The 20,099-nt window shown below is 37.9% G+C and overlaps 1 protein-coding gene across 4 annotated transcripts in view; it reads left to right on the forward strand.

The window, feature by feature from the left end:
- Nucleotides 1–20,099, forward strand: part of VWA8 (von Willebrand factor A domain containing 8) — a 372,743-nt gene that overhangs the window by 155,071 nt on the left and 197,573 nt on the right. For all 4 annotated transcript variants that reach the window (XM_044926848.2, XM_025263046.3, XM_044926849.2 and 1 more), the window contains exon 21: nt 1,043–1,119. In XM_044926848.2, coding sequence (XP_044782783.2) covers nt 1,043–1,119 — 77 coding nt within the window. The remainder of the gene's footprint in view (nt 1–1,042; nt 1,120–20,099) is intronic.

The raw sequence follows: 20,099 nt of genomic DNA on the forward strand, positions 1-20,099 counted from the left end.
AGAAGAAACTAGTGTTTAATTAAAGCAAAAGAAGTACAGTGTTGTATTTATCTTTATATAACTAAAAACCACAATTCCAAAGAGTGGATTAGAAAAGTCTTTGTTTTTACTTTTACTTGATTTCCTTTGCTGCCATTCTTTAAATCTGAAATAGATAATATTCTGGCTGTAATATTTACACCTCAGTATAAAATTAAAGAGCAGAAAATAAAAAACAATTTGCAGAAGGCTAAAAATAGTTTTGCATTTCCTTTTAAATAAGAAGAACTTAGAGCTAGTGTACTTAGAAGTCAGTTAAAGAAAAAACTATGTCATAAAAGATGTGCTGTATATGTTTACTAGTTTGGTTTGCATTAACAATAAACTTCACTGCAGATGATGACTGCAGCCATGAAATTAAAAGACGCTTACTCCTTGGAAGGAAAGTTATGATCAACCTAGATAGCATATTGAAAAGCAGAGACATTACTTTGCCAACAAAGGTCCGTCTAGTCAAGGCTATGGTTTTTCCAGTGGTCATGTATGGATGTGAGAGTTGGACTGTGAAGAAGGCTGAGCGCCGAAGAAGTGATGCTTTCGAAATGTGGTGTTGGAGAAGACTCTTGAGGGTCCCTTGAACTGCAAGGAGATCCAACCAGTCCATCCTAAAGGAGATCAGCCCTGGGTGTTCTTTGGAAGGAATGATGCTAAAGCTGAAACTCCAGTACTTTGGCCACCTCATGCAAAGAGTTGGCTCATTGGAAAGACTCTGATGCTGGGAGGGATTGGGGGCAGGAGGAGAAGGGGACGACAGAGGATGAGATGGCTGGATGGCATCACTGACTCGATGGACGTGAGTCTGAGTGAACTCCAGGAGTTGGTGATGGACAGGGAGGCCTGGCGTGCTGCGATTCATGGGGTTGCAGAGTCGGACACGACTGAGCGACTGAACGGAACTGAACTGAACAATAAACTAGGACAGATTATGAGTAGGAGATGATTCTAGTTTGTTTTACCTCCAGACAAGTTTCTTTTTTGTCTAATACTTTCTGTGTAATTACAGGGTGTAGGGAAAAACAAGATTGTTGATAGATTCCTTCACCTGCTCAACAGACCCCGAGAGTATATCCAGCTGCACAGGTAAGAGGGTGAAACCCACAGCCGCTTAAGCTCTGGTCTAATCATTTGCTTTGCTCCTAGTACAATTTAAAAATACTTTCTTAAAGGCCCATTTTTAATATACCAGTTTATTTCTTTTCCTTCTGCCCTTACCTCTCCTCTCATTAAAAGGTAATAAAACCATGCAAAATTTATTTTTAAAGTGACTAATGCTTTATAAACATGAATTAATAGATATTTTGTGGACAGAGTGATGGACACTGCATTCAGGGAGTAGTTTTCATCAACATAAAGGCTCTTAAATTAGAAGAAAAGAATGTGGAGACTAAGCTCACTCTCTAACAGGAAGGTAACATGGCTCACAAGGAGACACAGTAAACTGTGTGAATCTCAGGTGTGAGATAAGGAACTCAAAAATATGGAGAAGTCAATTATTACTCTCGCCTTCTTGGAAAACACTTTATGGATTATTTAGTTTTGTGTGGTTTGCTGGTCCAGGGATAGCTTTTAATCAGATAGATTTTCTCAACATGGATTGTTTTTAGCTTTATCAATGAACTTGTTCTTAATCTTTCTAAAATAAAAAATACGCAGCAGATCCACCAAAGGAGAGAGAAAAAAATTCAGGAGTATGCCAAGTAATAAGCAAATTAAAACTAGACTGAATTGTTATTATTTTAATCCCAGGAGATTAACAAAAATATTGTGTAGTGGAAATAATCCTGGATTGAGTTACAAGAATTGATTTTTGTTTTGAGTCCTTTTACTAGATAAGGATGTGTTTTTGAGAGAAAAGTGTAGGAGAAAAGAAGGTAAAGTTAGTGGACCAAAGACGAAAGAGAAGAGTACCAGAGTAAAGCTGAGTGATTATCAAAAACTCCCTCTTGGCATTTACACCTCTGGTTGTGATGAAGTCACTGGAACCAGATTGGCCCTGCCACAGTGCTTGTGTGCCTGCTAAGTCACTTAGGTGGGTCTGAGTCTTTGTGACTCCATGGACTGTAGCCCACCAGGCTCCTCTGTCCATGGGACTGTCCAGGCAGCAATAATGGAGTGGACTGCCATGCCCTCCTCCAGGGGATCTTCCTGAATCAGGGTCAAACCTGAGTCTCTTATGTCTCCTTCACTGGCAGGCAGATTCTTTACCACTAGGGCCACATGACTCACAGACACTGGTAAAGGAACAACCACTAGAGACTGGTGAGCTGAACCATTACCAGAGCTCCCACATGGCTAAGAGCCTTCATTAAACTTACTCCTGGGATTCAAAGATATATCCTGTGAAATCTATGCTTTAGAAGTAGGATAAATCTGTCCCTAGAGTAAAAGCTATTCTATGCCTCCCTTAATAAGTTTAAAAATAACTCTTGAAAAAAAAAACAAGGATGTTTGTTATTTAACACTATTTTCTAAGTTTTCCTCATACAAAATGATTTTAAAAATGAAAGGGTTAGATGTTGGGGGGAAAATGTGTTGGAAACAATTAAGCCGATTCAGAAGTAAATTAGCTGCTTAGCTAAACAAACTTACCATTGAATGAAAGAAGACTACAGAATCCAAACATTTTTCAACAGAGCATTTACAGTATCAAGCATTTGATAGACTATTATTAGACATACAAATAAGCAGGAAAATTGGTTAATAGAAATAGACCCCAAAATGACAGATGATTGAGTTAGCAGACAAGGACTGTAAAACAGTTGCCTTAAGTATGTTCAAGCATGTAAAGAGGGAATCAACATAATGAGGGAATACTTAGGAATTCTCAGTATAGAAATAGCAACCTTAAAAATGCAGTCTTAGTTCAGTTCAGTCGTTCAGTCCTGTCCGACTTTTTGCGACCCCATGAATCGCAGCATGCCAGGCCTCCCTGTCCATCACCAACTCCCGGAGTTCACCAACTCCCGGAGTTCACTCAAACTCATGTCCATCGAGTTGGTCATGCCATCCAGCCATCTCATCCTCTGTCGTCCCCTTCTCCTCCTGCCCCCAATCCCTTCCAGCATCAGGGTCTTTTCCAATGAGTCAACTCTTCGCATGAGGTGGCCAAAGTATTGGAGTTTCAGCTTCAGCATCATTCCTTCCAATGAACACCCAGGACTGATCTCCTTTAGGATGGACTGGTTGGATCTCCTTGCAGTCCAAGGGACTCTCAAGAGTCTTCTCCAACACCACACACATATGGGCAATTAAAATCTCAAAAAAAGAAAAGATGGGTGACAAAGACCAGGGCAGAATATTATTTGAAGATGTACTGATGGAAAAATTCCCAAATTTTGTGAAAAGCTTTAAGTCACCAATCCAGGAAGCTCAATGAACCTCAAGCAAGATAAGCAAGAAACCATAGCAAAGTATGTTGTAATCAAATTGTTTAAAATTGAAAGAGGAAATCTTTAAAACTGGCAGCAAAAATAAATAAATAAGGCATATTACATATGGGGGGAAATCATAAAAATGACCACTGACTTGTCATGAGTAACCACAATTCAGTGAAATGGTTGTTTTTCAACAGCCAAAAGAAGAATAAAAAGTTAATAGACATTAGTATATCTGGCAAAACATTTGTTAGAAATATAGACATTTCAGATGAATAAAAACAGAATATTTTTTTTTTTACCAGCAAACCTGTATAATATAAGAGAATTACAGCTCAGTATTCTCTGTGAGTGTAGATAGAAAAATTCGTAACAAATATTAACAAATCAAACTCAACAATATGTAAAAAGGATAATGCATCATAACCAAATGGGTTTTAATCCCAGGAGTGTAAGGTTGGTTTAACATTTGAAATCAAATAATGTAAACCACTCTATTTACAGCATAAAGGAAAAGCCATATAATCATTTCAGACATTGCCCCTGCCCCCCTGAAAAAAAGCCAACAAACAAAAAAAATTTGGTAAAATGCAATGTTCATTCATGATAAAATGTTACAGCAAATTACAAATATCTGGAAGCTTCCTCAACCTGTTAAGAGGCATCAATGAAAAACCTATAACTAACTTGTATTTACCGGTTAAAAAAAAAAAAAAAAAAACTAAATACTTTCCACCCAAGATTGGGGAAAAGGCAAGAATATTCATTGTTCATCATTGTGCTAGAGGTCTTCGCCAGTGCAGTAAGGCAAGAAAAAATAATAAAGGGCACATATGATTAAGTTGAAGAATTTAAATTGTCTTTATTTAGAGACAGCATGATTATGTACATAGAAAATTCTAAGAAATCAAAAAAACTATCACAACTAGTAAGTAACTTAAGCAAGGTCACAGGATACAAGGTCAATCTTCAGAATCAGTTGTATTTTTATATAAAAGCAATGGACAATGGGGAAATTAAAGTATTTAAATAGTTACTATAAGGCACAAAACATTTAGGAATAAATTTAACAAAATTTGAGCAAATTTTAATTTAATAATTTTAACTGGGATGACTAGGTAGGTCATCTGAATTCCTAAGCTTTTATACCTCACTTAACGTAGCTTCGGAAAACTTTTTACCTACTTTTGTATGTTCTCATAGTTCTTCTTTGTATGAATTATGCCTTATATTCTTTTTTTTTAAATTTACTATGTCAAGATGACGAGACTAGGTGTTTTCCAGATATAGAAAGAAATAAGAAACATAGTCCTATTTTAAGGAGCTGTAATACTGTTCTTATTTGTAATTATTTCGATCTTTTATGTTGCACTGAATCTAAAAAATTAGCTCCTTGTTTCCCTCACCTTTAAGCCTTTTCACCAGTTTTTTCTTCCTACATGGACCAAGTTTGGGGAAAATAATGAAAGAATCAAAATGTTGAACTAGTTTGCTAGTTTTTGCCTAAATAACTTTCATTTGTAACATATCATAGTTCTACTTTTTGAGCCACAAGACACAAAGCAAGACTCATATTTTACGTTAAGGATGATACAGTGAGCATTGCAGTTATTCATTCTTAGGAGAATTTGTGCTGTTTTATCTGTTTCATTTTGGTTGTATTGTGTTTAGTCCAGACTGTTTAGTGGTGCCCTTAAAAATATGCCCAGAAATACAGAAGTCGCTTTATGTGAGATTCCTTTTGAATGGTGGGGCAGTTTTTAAATTTCTGTATATTGGACATTAAAATATTTTTAAAGAAAGATATGTTAGGCTGAGCTAGCTCAATTAATTCTGATGGTGGATTATGAAGTTTACTTAATACAATAAGCAAAAAAGGAAGCAAAGAAACATAAGATACTTAGTAATTATTCCTGAGTCTGTCACCATCACATTCATTGTAAATAGGCCTTTTGCTTATAATTCATTGTCTTAAATAGTTGTAAGATGTTTTAATAGATCTTATTTTTCTAGGAATTATTCCTTGTCATCTAGTTATTGGCATAAACTTGTTTACAATGTTGCTTTATGATATTTTGATGTCCTTGGGCCCAGTAATGATATCATTTTTACTCCTAGAGTTAGTTATTTACCTTCTCTCTTTTTTTCACGGTCACTTTTGCCAGGGAGTTATCAGGGTTTCTGTTTAAGCAGCCAGGTTTGGGCACTGTCAAGCCTCTCTTTTGTGTGTTTCTTTTCTGTTTCAATAATGTCTGATTTTATTATACCCTTCCTTTTGTCTCCTTTGGATTTAATTTGCTGCTTATTTTTAAACTTTTTTATATGAGTGATTAAATAATTGATGTTTAACCTTTATATATGTGTTTGAAACTGTCTATATTGGAGTCTCTTTTTGAGTCTCAGTTTTCTCATCTCTGTTGAATAGAAGAGGGCAGGGTCATCTTTCAGATATCTATTCTAGTATCTTTAAATAGGAAAGAAGAAGACAGTATTCACGATGCTGTAGAAAGTTTAGAAGATTAGAGATAAGGTCGTCCCCCATTATTTTTAGTAGATTGGTTTCAGGACCCCATGTGTGCTAAAACCCACAGATGCTCACTCAAGTCTCTTATATAAAATGGTGCAGTATTTGCATATAACTTGTGCACATCCTGCATATACTTTAAATCATTTTTAGATTACTTGTAATACCTAATATAATGTAAGCGAGTGAAGTCGCTCAGTTGTGTCCAACTCTTTGTGACCCCATGAACTGTAGCCCATCAGGCTCCTCCATCCATGGGATTTTCCAGGCAAGAATACTGGAGTGGGTTGCTATTTCCTTCTCCAGGGGATCTTCCCAACCCAGGGATTGAACCCCAGTCTCCCGCTCTGCAGGCAGACTCTTTACCATCTGAGCCACCAGGGAAGCCAATACAATGTAAATGCTATGTAAATTGTAAATACAGTATAAATGCAGTGTGAATAGTTGCCACATGACAAATTCACTTTTTGTTTTTTGGAACTTCTGGAATTTTTTGTTGTCCCAGATATTTTCAGTTCGAGGTTGATTGAAGCAGAAACTGTGAATACATAGGGCTGACTGTACTGTGCTTTACTTTCTGCCTAGAATGTCTCTGATACTTTCATTGAGAGATAACAAATAATAGTGAGGAATTGCATGTTGATTATATCCCATGGTATTTCTGATTTTGGCTACATAAATATATGGATACATTGTCTATGAAGAAAAAGTCTAAATTCAAAATGTAGTAAAAATTTCAGATAGATTTTTATTATTCTTGCTATAGCCCTCATTGCTATATCATTGATTGATGATAGTATTACAAATATAATATCCACTTCAATAGGCACTGGGATACCTCTGTTTGTCAGTATTTGATATTTAATTTATTATGTCAAGTTGGAAGTAAAAAATCTCCATTTCTGTTTAAAATATATGTTTTGAAAGGCTTTTCACTGTGAAAAGTTTTTTTCTTTATTATGTACAACTTAATGGCTATATTTACCATACAACTTAATCTGATGAAATTGTTGTTAGAGAAACATATGTTTTAAAAACCTAAAAATAGCAGTTGAAAAAAATGTTCGGAACTTCTCTGATCTATGAGTAACTTACTTAAGGTCATTAAGTCTGTTTATTTTAGGTTCCTTTTAATGGATTTGTGATGTTACCATCTAAATAATCAGTCACACTCAATTTAGTTTATGGATGTCATTCCAACAAAATTAGTTATGAGTCATTAAAAACATGATCTTGATAAGTAAAACCATCACCAAACATGCATGAATAAAACTTATTACCGGTATACTTTTGAGGATGGCCATCTTATGTTTTAAGATCAGATCTCATAAAATGAGCAAGCTAGGCAGTTCATATATTTTGTTAAAATCAAGATTGCCCTAAGAGTATGATTTAGATAACTTTAAAGATTAATGCATGTAATGACTTTTATGGTACATATTTCAGAGGAGACTACATGGCTCACATTTGTGAAGTGCATTTATTTACTTCTTTTTTCACAATGTTATGATAATTTGACATTAAATTAACTTGATATGGCAATTTCTGTAGCTATATTTCCTCCTTGGATAAAAGTACACTTTTGTATTAAAATCAGAATTACCTTAATTTTGAAATATGTTACCAGATTTTTTTTTTTTAATCTGCTACCCTTCATATATGGAGATGATGGCACAGGTCCAGTCATTAGCATGACCTAAGTACTTGTTTATTTTTCTAATATTGGTGTCCATTGTAAATATAGAGTGCTCAGGTCCACCAGGGAAGCCCCAGTTTTCTCTTCTGTGAGATTTTCCCAGTATATGCTCAGCTTATTCCAGACTTGACTATTCTCTGTCCTACTGACCAGTTTTGAACTTGTATCTATGCCGGTCTTTATTCCTCCCTCTAAAATGCACTCTATTTCTCCTAGAATCCTTCAAGATTTGGTCCACTGATAGTTCTACATGGAACTTTTCTGATTTGTCATTCTGGGTGTAACTTTTCCCTCCTCTGAAACTCCATAGGACTGAATTTGTACCATTGAGGTAGAAAGAACATGGGTTTTAAATATAAAATTATGTCTTTACCATTAACTTTTTGTGGTCTTGAACTCCTTGAGTCCTTATTTGCTTGCCTACTAAATTAAAATAATACCCTCGAGATGGTTGTGAAAATTAAGGCAGTATGAAAAGGACAAACCATAATATCTGTACACTTTAGGCACCTAAATACTTAGGCTAACTCATAAATAATAGTTTCTTGCCATGTACCCCACTTTCTCTCACTCCAAATGGCATTGTAGTTAATTTCTGTATCTTATTTCCATCTCCTCCTTTCCGCCAGTCATGTCTCCCTAGCTAAATAGGGAATTTTTTAAAGGCAGGAGTCTGGTTTATTTATTATATATTAATTCATTTCACCTGATTTTTATTTATTAGATTCCTGTTGTTTGCCAGGGGCTGTTAGGGCACTGATGATGTACAGACGTTCTTAGTGTCTGTAGGGGATCGGTTCCAGGACTCCCTTGGACACCCAAATCCAGGGATGCTCAGGTACCTTATATGTGGCATAGTATTTGCAAATAGCCTACACATATTCTCCCATATACTTGAAACCATCTCTGCTGCTGCTGCTGCTAAGTTGTTTCAGTCATGTCCGACTCTGTGCAACCCCATAGATGGCAGCCCACCAGGCTCCGATTACTTATAATACCTAATGCAGTGTAAATGCTCTATAAATAGTTAAAAATGCAATATAAATGCCATATATATATAGTGGGTAGATCACAGCAAATTCAAGTTTTTGCTTTCTGGAACTTTGAGTTTCTTTTCCCAAATGTCTTCAATCCACAGTCGGTTGAGTCCTCAATTGTAGAACCTATGGGTGTGGAGGGCTGACTGTATAGATGAGGATATTGATATTGACTAGATGTCCTTGCTTGCCCGTCAGTGGGCGACAGTACAGCAGCATTTAAGGTACAGTGTTGTATCGAAGCCAAGAAAGAAACATACATAGGTTCCGTGGGACCCTAGAAGAGAGGTACCAATCCTCTGAGTATATGTGTGTGATTTGGTGGAAGGGGTCTGGAGAAGATGACATTCAAACTGAGTCTTCAGGGACAAGTAGTAGTCTTCCAAGTGCAGAACACTGAACAAGTCATTATGGTTGGTGGCATATGCCATATATATATGGCACATATTGAAAACAAGCTGTCTAAAAATAGGAAGTGAGAGGCAGCTTGGGTAGCGTGGCATGTATGTGTGTAGAGAGCTGATGCCAAGAGGAAGACATGGGACTTTGTGGGGACTTCATGGGCCTTGCTGAGGTCGGATTTTATCCTGAATGCAATGTGATGGAGTTAAAGCAAGAAAGGTCATTAGGACCACAGCGTGTGAGTAGATCAGAGATAGATGAGATTTAATCACAGAGAACACGAGGAGGTGATTGCAGTCATGCAGATCAAATTGTTGAGGTCAAACAAACATACTGGCAATGACCTACTGAAACAGGTTTAACTGGCTAATTTTTGATTGATTAACTATATGGAGACTGAGGGGATAAAAGAAAAGTGGACAAGAGGGGACTACTGCATCACATTGGAGATGGTTGTTGTTAAAACTCTTGTTTTTCCCCTTTCATATTTTTGTATACTTTTTCTTCATGAAATCAAATGAGACAAAGTGAATTGTAAAACTGTAACATCAACCTTCTCCACATCGAGTATCCTGGAGTGAATGATGATGTGCTTTAAAAAGCAGAGCATAATTCAGCGTATTAGGCTTTCCTCAGTCTGAAGAAAACTGAATGTGACACTATAAATTTTAAAATTCACGAAGTCCCAGAGGGCAAGTAGATATATCGGGAGGAAATAGAAAAACAAAAAGCTTTTTTGAAGCCTCATGGAAAAAATTATGATTGAGCCATCAAGTCCTTCTTAGCACTGATAAGAGGACTAGAGAACTGGAAACATGTCTGATGTCTAGATGCTAGGATAGTCCTTCTGTCTCATCTTCCCCATTACTAACTGGAAAAGGCTATTTTAGACACATTTTTATCAGCAGTTAATAGTTTTCCCACTAAGAATGTCTTCTACTGCCGCCCACTTTTTTACAGAATAAAGTATAATTTTTCCATGCAGATCTTTAGATCTGTAATAATTTTTAACTCCAAATCCATCTAAATTCTTATATTATGTTTGCTTTTTCATAAAAAAAAAAAAAACATGTACATATTAGCTACTCTGTTGTACATGGTTTTCAAACTGTAACTCGTTTTTGCTCACAACTGGCTGAGATCAGCACCATTACCGCTTCTTTGTTGCACATGTGTACAGAAGCACAGAGGAGAAACACTTGTCTGAGGTCACACAGCTGGCTTCAGATAATCTGGCTTCAGCCTTATGCTCTGGCCACTGTACTGTGCTGCTTCTTGACTTTGTCTCGCTGATCAAACATTACTTTAGTGGTGGTAACACATCAGTAGGTACCTCACTAAAGTACTAGCCATGTGTTTAGACTGTTGGCCAAGCAGTCCTTACATGTTTTTACTTCATTATACATATAATAGCTTGATTTTTTTAAGATTCTAACTTCATGTTCCTAATCCTTGCCCAGCCTGATCCCAAAGTCTTTCCAGTTATTCCATATTTTCCCATTTTTTTCCCCAATAGTAATATCCTTATCAATTTCATTTTCTGTTTTCTTCACTGTTCTCCAGACTATTAAACTTACTTTATCTCTTAATGCATCTTCCCTGAGCGGTTGTTGCTCAGTCGTTAAGTGGTGATTCATGTCCATTGAGTCTATGATGCCATCCAAGCATCTCATCCTCTGTCACTCCCTTCTCCTCTTGCCCTTAATCTTTCCCAGGATCAGGGTTTGTTTGCTTTAGGATTGATGATCCCTGAGAGGTATCATCAGTAAACTTAACAGCTCTGTTTTCTCTCCTGTCACCCAGGTAATTCATAAAAACAAGCTAGATCAGTGCCTGTGATCTTTTGCATGATGTTCCTCCCAGGCAGACTGCTTCAGTTCTCTGGGTGCATCCACCAAACAGTTGTTACAATAGGTTATAGAAACGGGTGCATCAGAGCTGCAGACCAGCCCTCAGCTGTAGATCCTAGCAAGCAGCCTGCTCTAGACTGTCTTGGAAGAAAAGACTGGGAAAAAGCAGGAGTTTTATTTCCTAAATCACAAGCTGAATAAGCTTGAGAACCACTGATGCAGTGTGTATTTTTTCTTAGTTTTGTTAAATCCCTTGCCACTAGAGAACAGCTACATTCTTTTCAAGTGTTGTGTACTTTTTTTTAGTCTGAGAAAAACTTCAAAAATCAAAAAATGTAAATACAAACATATAGCACGTAACATAGCCAAACTTGTTGCTCATATTTAACACCTATGAATATTTCTCCAATTTGACTCTACTCTTCTTTTTGCAGAAAGAAAACACTAATAACAGCTAAAGCTACTTTTAACAACTGTGCCAATCTCATCTCCCCTCCTTCAAGTCAATCACTGTTGTCAGTTTAGTTTATAACCTTCCAGTCCTTTGTATGTGTGTGTGTGCGATTTTAACTTATAAAGCAAATTCATATTAAGAAAATAATTATTTCATGCTGAAGTATTAGTCGCTCAGTCGTGTCTGACTCTTTGTGACCCCATGGACTGTAGCCCACCAGGCTCCTCTGTCGATGGAATTTTCCAGGCCAGAGTACTGGAGTGAGTAGACATTCCCATCTTCAGGGGATCTTCCCTATCTATGGATCGAACCCAGATCTTTTGTATTGTAGTCATATTCTTTACTGTCTGAGTCCCTCCGTTGTAAAAATGAGTGATGCTCTGCTAGGGGGGAGTGATTTTTTAAAACTTGTAGTCCTTATTTGTAATAAAAATAAACAATATTACAGTTGTTTCAATATCAGATTATCTTAACATGCTTAACATCATGTCCCAGCCGCTTTCACCCACTCCCTCTCTCTGGACCTCTCCAGACAGCCTCCAGAAACCTGTCACATGCAGGTTTCTCCCAGCAGCATCCTTAGGTAAGCCAACAGAGTAAAGAAGTATCTTGGGCGGTGCCATATACTTCCCAACCGTCTCTTAATTCGTTAAGATCTAAAATGTTTTTTTGTTGAGCTTTATAAAGTGCCGGCCCTTGTAAGTGAGACAGATATTGTTGTAGCCAGGCTCTTCAGACGAAGGCAGCAGTGACAGCGTGAGAGAAGGAGAGGGGTGAGGTGCTTGAATGAGGCAAGCAGATTTGTGTCCTAATGGGGTCGCTCAGCTCACAACTCCGTTAACTGTTTCTCTTCAGGGAGATGTATCTGTAATGTTTTGTGCAAGAAGAGATAAGAGCATTGCTGGAAAATCTAAGAATTATTTCTTTATTTCCTTTGACTTTATTGATTTATGCATCCAAATAGTCAACAAATACCGAATTCAGGTACTCTAGAAGAAGAGCCAGTGATGAAAGTGTTTGTGTAAGTAATTTTAGAGGCAGAGCTTTTAAGTGAAACTTTTGGGGAAGTAAAGGAGTCAGGATAAAAAGGCTGGGGAGAAGAGGTGGGTTTAGATAAAGTCTCATCTCAGCCTCTTCATAGGGAGCTCTGGAGCATGAATGCAACTACTCGGTTATCCCACCTGGAAGCAGAGGGCCGGCCTTTTTTGCCCCCATATCTGTGAGGCATTAGTTAAAGGCAGCCCTTTAGGAGAAGCATGAAGGAGAACCTCTAGCTACCCAGGCAGTTCTGGACAAAGAACTCCCCACTGATGGCAAACAGTTCTTTGGACAAGGGTGCAGCTGTGAGCTTTTAGAAGTCAGCGCTGCAGTAGCTGTGGGATGAGTGCCTCTGGTGGCAAAGGAGATCTGGGTAGGACACTACCAGCATCTACTACCAGAGACCTTTATTGAGGTCATGTGGAGGTCATATTCTAGGGCTTGAGAAATACAGTAATGAACAAGTCAAAGTCATTGTTTTCATGAAGCTTTCCTTCTAGTGGTTAAGAGAAGATATGCAATAAACAAATAATTCAATAAACTGAAAAATATCGACACTTTTGTTTGTTGTTTAGTTGCTAAATCATGTCCAACTCTGCAACCCCATGAACTGCAGCACCCTTTCCTTCACTATCTCCCACAGTTTGCTCAGATTTGTGTCCATCGAGACAATGATGCCATCCAACCATCTCATCCTCTGTCACCCCCTTCTCCACTTGCCCTCAGTCTTTCCCAGCATCAGGGTCTTTTCCAGTGAGTCAGCTGTTTGCATCAGTGGCCAAAGTATTGGAGCTTCAGCTTCAACATCAGTCCTTCCAAAGCATATTCAGGGCTGATTTCCTTTATGATTGACTGGTTTGATCTCCTTGCTCCAGATGATATACAAATGTCTATAGGGTAATGTGATAATTAGTAAATGGATAAGTTTGGAAGCAATAACTATCTTCTGTGTTGGAATTTATAGCAAGACGTTCTAACAGTTTAGCAGCTTTGTCTCTTGGAGATTCAGTGGTTGAACTGACCTACTCTATGATGGATCCATAAGTGATTACTAATTATAGTAACTCGGGGCTTCTGAGAACTTGGACTAATGATAGTATGGAATAGGACTCCAGCCAATAGCAGAAGATACCAGACCTAGCTTGAATCTGACCCAGGGGGAAGTAGCGTTTTCAGGAGTAAGGTTACCAGGGATACCAGTACCAGTGGGAAGGTTGGTGTGATAGTCAGGTAATCGAGGGGACAGAGGCAGAAGTAGATGAGACTTAGGAGATTTATAACCTCTCTGAGCAAGATCAGTAAGTTGCGTATCTCCTTTCCTGTTTAGAATAGGAAATCAGGAACTGAGCAGGGCTGAGCCTGTAGCTTAGTGAAACTGAATAAAGCGAGGATAGCACTAGGAACTCTGCAATCTACTAACAAAACGTCTTTGCTGTTACACACATCACATCCTGAACGTGATTTTCTTTTTACCAGCTCTCAGTGGTAATGGTATAAGCTGTATATAATTGAATACCATTTTCCACCAAGGACTTAAATTCTGCTGCACCACTTGAACACTTTTACTAATAGGTATTTACTGGTTTCTGTTGGCGACTGATGACGGTGGTGCTGCATGCTCAGCAGTGCTCATCTGTTTTAAGATACAGGTTTTAGCAATGCATGGAGTCAAAAAGTATAAGCTATTTATTATAAAATGGGGCTAAAATAAAACAGAAGCCTCAAATTTTTAAGAGAAAACATGAGTTTGGGTTACCTCTGTGAGCCCAAATTTCATCATAGGATTGTTGGAGGGATTAAGTGACATATGTCCCATGTGTCTAGGACAGTGCTTGGTATGAGGTAGGGACTCAGTTAAAACGAAATCTCTTCTCTGTAAATCTGTATTGTCTTCTATCCATAAATCTTCTGCCGCTTCCTCTCTTCTTAGCTTTGGATTTGCATTTTCTTCCTAAAATATCCACATTGGTATCTCTGGAGCATTTCTAATCCAAATTGTCCATCTCCTCATACCAAGTTTTCCTTTACAAATATCCTCCAGCCCCTTTTCTATATCCTAGTCATGGTGGGTGTCAATAAAGCAGTGTTGACTGTATGACTGATACAGCAAAGAATGGATGTTTCCTCTCTCAGCTTATGGAATCCTGTATCCAGTCGCTTGATCTGTAATCGGTGTACCTTTTACCTTTCCCTGTCCTTTATCTTGACAGTTATTACAAAATCACGTCTACATTTTCCCAGGTCTCCCAAATATTTTCCTTCCTCACAGTCACTGCCATACCTGGACTATTGCAACAGCTTCTTCTAGAATTGTGACATGTCCTTTCAGTTCGATCCTCTGGGGCCGTAAATCCTTCCCTATCTTCTCTTGCCTGGACTTTTGCGGTAGGCTCCTGCTTCAAAGCTCAGCCTCCAATCTGTCTTTCCCAAGCCTCGTACTATTTCAACCAGTAAAGTTGATCATTTATTCTCCTGCTCAGAACCCTTCAGTGACTCCCACTGCCAGTAACATCAAGTCCATAGTCCTTCGTTTGAGCCCCGTCTGTTTTACTAATCTTACTTCCAGTCTTTCTTTCCCACGTACTTAGGCTTAAGCCATATGAACAGCTTGTGGTTCCCAAGTATCACATGCATATTCATGACTCTAACTTGCCACTTGCAGCTCTTATAGCTTGGAATGCCTTTCTCTATCAAGTCTTACCTTTTCTTAATCAAAGTCTTTTCTTCTAGGAAAATTTCTTAGACCCTTTCTTCTCCTTTTTCTTCACAAGCAGATGTTGTTTCCATTCTTTGTGACATTAGTACAAAGCCCTTTTTATTTTATTTTATTTTTTACCCTATTATTTACATCTTTTATTAGCGGGGTACATTTGTTGATTACCAATACTGAAGCATTGTTAACAGCTAAATCCACAGTTCAGATTAGTGTTCACTCTTTAGTCAGTTCAGTTTAGTCACTCAGTCGTGTCTGATTCTTTGCAACCCCACAGACTGCAGCACGCCAGGCCTCCCTGTCCATCACCAACACCAAGCTTGCCCAAACTCATGTCCATCGAGTCAATGATGCCATCCAACCATCTCATCCTCTGTCATCCTGTTCTTCTCCTGCCTTCAATCTTTCCCAGCAGCAGGGTCTTTTCCAATGAGTCAGCTCTTCACATCTAGTGGACAAAGTATTGAAGATTCAGCTTCAGCATCAGTCCTTCCAATGAGTATTCAGGACTGATTTCCTTTAGAATGGACTGGTTGGATCTCCTTGCAGTCCAAGGGACTCTCAAGACTCTTCTCCAACACCACTTTTCAAAAGCATCAATTCTTTGGTGCTCAGCTTTCTTTATAGTACAAAACCCTTTTTAAAGTGGGGAGGATATACCAGCGGTTCAAGACCATCCACTGGAACGTGGGACAATGTTAGAATTTATATTCCCTTTGCTCTTAAAAATATGAAATAAGCATTACCAACGTTTAGTATACTGACTGACACTGGCATCCTCATTTGTTCGGTTTGTCACGTGTGGGACACGGCACATATCCAGAGAGAACGGGGTTCCTGTCATAAGCTGACAGTGCTGCTCTCAGTATTCATCTGATTGTATAGTATGACAGTATAGCAGTTTACTGTGCCCAGTTTAGTAGATTTATGGTTTATGTTAGTGTCAACTAAGCCAGCCCTCATGTCATGGACAGTGGTTTAAAAGATTTGTGGGGAAAAAAAAACCAGCAACAACGTGGGTTGAAAATAACATTAATAATGTAAACATAAATAACATGAAATTGGCAGAAATTTATGTAAGTATAACCATTGATGGAGCATCTGATTTGATTGGATAGAGACAATACATACTCTTGAATAAGGTTACAGAGGACACCACACATGAGACGTATTCACTCCAAATGATTAAAAACGAAATACTGCCACAAAGATTGAACGAAAACTTGCACAAAGCACTACAGGATGTCACTAGTTTGATATAAAAAGAGACCTTTAAATCAAAGCCAAAACTATTGGAATATTTTTTAATGAGATAGGAACTGACCATGAAAATCTTTTATACTACACAGTCTCATCACTTCTAATCTCACTGCAAAATATTTAAAAGATCTGTCTTTTACAAAGTCAAGAGTTCACAACTGGTTGATCTGTCTGTGTGTTAATGGCTGTCAGAGAGTTGCTACATAACAGATAATTTAAAAATTAGAAAAACAGTTAATTTGATCCTTCAAGCTGGAGGTCATGCTTTAGCAGTAAAGTAGAAAATAAGTCCTAAAAAAAAAAAGCTTCTCTGGAGAGAATGTTTTTAAGTTTGATGTTTATAACTATTTCAATTAGTTTTTTTGTGGCTGAAAATAATGTATGTCACTCTGTGATATTGCGATATAATAATTATATGTTTGGTCTTCATTCCCTTTCTGGGCACAAGACCTTCTAAAACACTTTTAGTTTCTTGTGTGATAGGGAAATCTTTTCCTAAAATATTTGGTCCTTGTCTCCAGTTCTAAGACCTTTGGAATCTCCAGAGTGATAAGACAGTCTAATAAGATGACTTTACATCCCAAGAGAATTGTCGAGTATGGAAAACCCACACATTTGGTGCCAGAAGTAGAAATAGAATGTAATAGACTCCTAAAATGTCTCATGTCTGCACACTAACACAGTTTAAAATACAGTTTCCTACAAGTGAAGAGTTTCAGTGGTTTTTGAACCTATTCAAAATATATTCATGAACCTATATTCAAAATATAAAACATGACACTGTCCAAATAGTTTGCAAAAACAGTGATGTTAGGAAAGATAGAAATTCCCAAGCCTAACTGTAACAAAAACCTTTGTATATTTTGATAGATGAGATTGAAAAAGATATGTTTTGGGGACTCCTCTGGTGGCCCAGTGGCTAAAACTCCACACTCCCAATGCAGGGGCCTGTGTTTGATCCCTTGTCAGGGAACTAGATCCCACATGCCGCTTCTAAAGATCCCAAGTGTCACAGTGAAGACCCAGCACAGCCAAATAAATACTTAATTTGAAAAACAAGGAAAAAAAGGTGTGTGTTGAGCTCCAGGGAGTACAGTCCATGTTGCAATTCTCTTTGGAGCTATGTGTCTTTGTGAACTCTTTGTCAGCTATAGTAAGTGTTGAAGTAAACACAATGTAGACTGGACCTTTAAATCACACAAATAATAAAGTGCTATTAATCACATTATTCTTTCTAAAATATCCTTTGTTAATTTTTAATGAGAGCAAAAAGTTTTTTTTGTATTATTAACAAATATAATTTTTAAGTATTTTTTAATAGAAATTTATTTATTTTAATTGGAGGTGAATTACTTTACAATATTGTATTGCTTTTGACATACATTGACATGAATCTGCCACGGGTATACATGTGTTCTCCATCCTGAACCCCCCTCCCACCTCCCTCCCCATCCCATCCCTCTGGGTCATCCCAGTGCACCAGCCCTGAGCACTCTCTCGCAGGCATCGAACCTGGACTGGCAATTCGTTTCACATATGATATTATACATGTTTCAATGCCATTCTCCCAAATCTTCCCACCCTCGCCCTCTCCCACAGAGTCCAAAAGACTGTTCTATACATCTGTGTCTCTTTTGCTGTCTTGCATACAGGGTTATCATTACCATCTTTCTAAATTCCATATATATGCATTATTATACTGTATTGGTGTTTTTCTTTCTGGTTTACTTCACTCTGTATAATAGGCTCTAGTTTCATCCACCTCATTAGAACTGATTCAAATGTATTCTTTTTAATGGCTGAGTAATACTCCATTGTGTATATATACCACAGCTTTCTTATCCATTCATCTGCTGATGGACATCTAGGTTGCTTCCATGTCCTGGCTATTATAAACAGTGCTGCGATGAACACTGGGGTACACGTGTCTCTTTCCCTTCTGGTTTCCTCAGTGTGTCTGCCCAGCAGTGGGATTGCTGGGTCGTATGGCAGTTCTATTTCCAGTTTTTTAAGGAATCTCCACACTGTTCTCCATAGTGGCTGTACTAGTTTGCATTCCCACCAACAGTGTAAGAGGGTTCCCTTTTCTCCACACCCTCTCCAGCATTTATTGCTTGTAGACTTTTGGATCGCAGCCATTCTGGCTGGCATGAAATGGTACCTCATTGTGGCTTTGATTTGCATTTCTCTGATAATGAGTGATGTTGAACATCTTTTCATGTGTTTGTTAGCCATCTGTATGTCTTCTTTGGAGAAATGTCTGGTAGTTCTTTGGCCCATTTTTTGATTGGGTCGTATATTCTTCTGAAATTGAGCTGCAGGAGTTGCTTGTATATTTTTGAGATTAATTCTTTGTCAGTTGCTTCATTTGCCATTATTTTCTCCCATTCTGAAGGCTGTCTTTTCACCTTGCTTCTAGTTTCCTTTGTTGTGCAGAAGCTTTTAATTTTAATTAGGTCCCATTTGTTTCTTTTTTGCTTTTATTTCCGATATTCTGGGAGGTGGGTCATAGAGGATCCTGCTGTGATTTATGTTGGAGAGTGTTTTGCCTATGTTCTCCTCTAGAAGTTTTATAGTTTCTGGTCTTACGTTTAGATCTTTAATCCATTTTGAGTTTATTTTTGTGTATGGTATTAGAAAGCGTTCTAGTTTCATTCTTTTACAAATGGTTGACCGGTTTTCCCAGCACCACTTGTTAAAGAGATTGTCTTTTCTCCATTGTATATTCTTGCGTCCTTTGTCAAAGATAAGGTTTCCATAGGTGCGTGGATTTATCTCTGGGCTTTCTATTTTGTTCCATTGATCTATATTTCTGTCTTTGTGCAAATACCATACTGTCTTGATGATTGTGGCTTTGTAGTAGAACCTGAAGTCAGGCAGGTTGATTCCTCCATTTCCATTCTTCTTTCTCAAGATTGCTTTGGCTATTCAAGGTTTTTTGTATTCCATACAAATTGTGAAATTATTTGTTCTAGCTCTGTGAAGAATACCATTGGTAGCTTCATAGGGATTGCATTGAATCTATAGATTGCTTTGGGTAGTATACTCATTTACACTATATTGATTCTTCCAATCCATGACTATATTGATTCTTCTGATCCATGATAAAGTGTTTTAAGGTATTATATTTCATCTTTAGTTAGGCTGTTATTTCTATATTTGTATACTTAAGAGTGGATCTTCTCAATAAAACAAACAAACTAAACTTTTATTCATCGTGCACTGAGAGCCACTGACCTATAATAGACTCCACTGTTATACATGTCATTCTTTACCACAATCACGGGTTTCCACCTGTGCCTGCCTTCTTAATGTTGTCTCCCTAAGGGCAGGGGCATTTCTTTGAACTGCCTCCTCCAGCATGATTTCAGGAATACGGTAGGTGTATGATAAACTTTTGTTAAGCAAATGGATAGATGCAATGTCTGTTCCTTCCCATTCATCTTTGAGACATCCATTTAGATAGTCCTCTGTCTGAAATGGAGAGATGATTGGCCCTCCATTTGCATGAGATGAAAGTCAGATTCTTACATATGTACCCCAGTGTTCATTGCAGCACTCTGCCCAATGCACATAGTAGCCAGTACCATGGTACTGGCATTTGATAAAAGAAAAGAGCTATTTTCAGAGTCAGTCAGCAGGGAGAGAAGAGACAGGGCTCAATTCTGTCTCTTCCCAATCTGGGGTTGGGTCACACTTTCATGAGTTAGGT

Source organism: Bubalus bubalis, chromosome 13 (assembly GCF_019923935.1).
Source record: "Bubalus bubalis isolate 160015118507 breed Murrah chromosome 13, NDDB_SH_1, whole genome shotgun sequence".
Classification (NCBI taxonomy): Eukaryota; Metazoa; Chordata; class Mammalia; order Artiodactyla; family Bovidae; genus Bubalus; species Bubalus bubalis.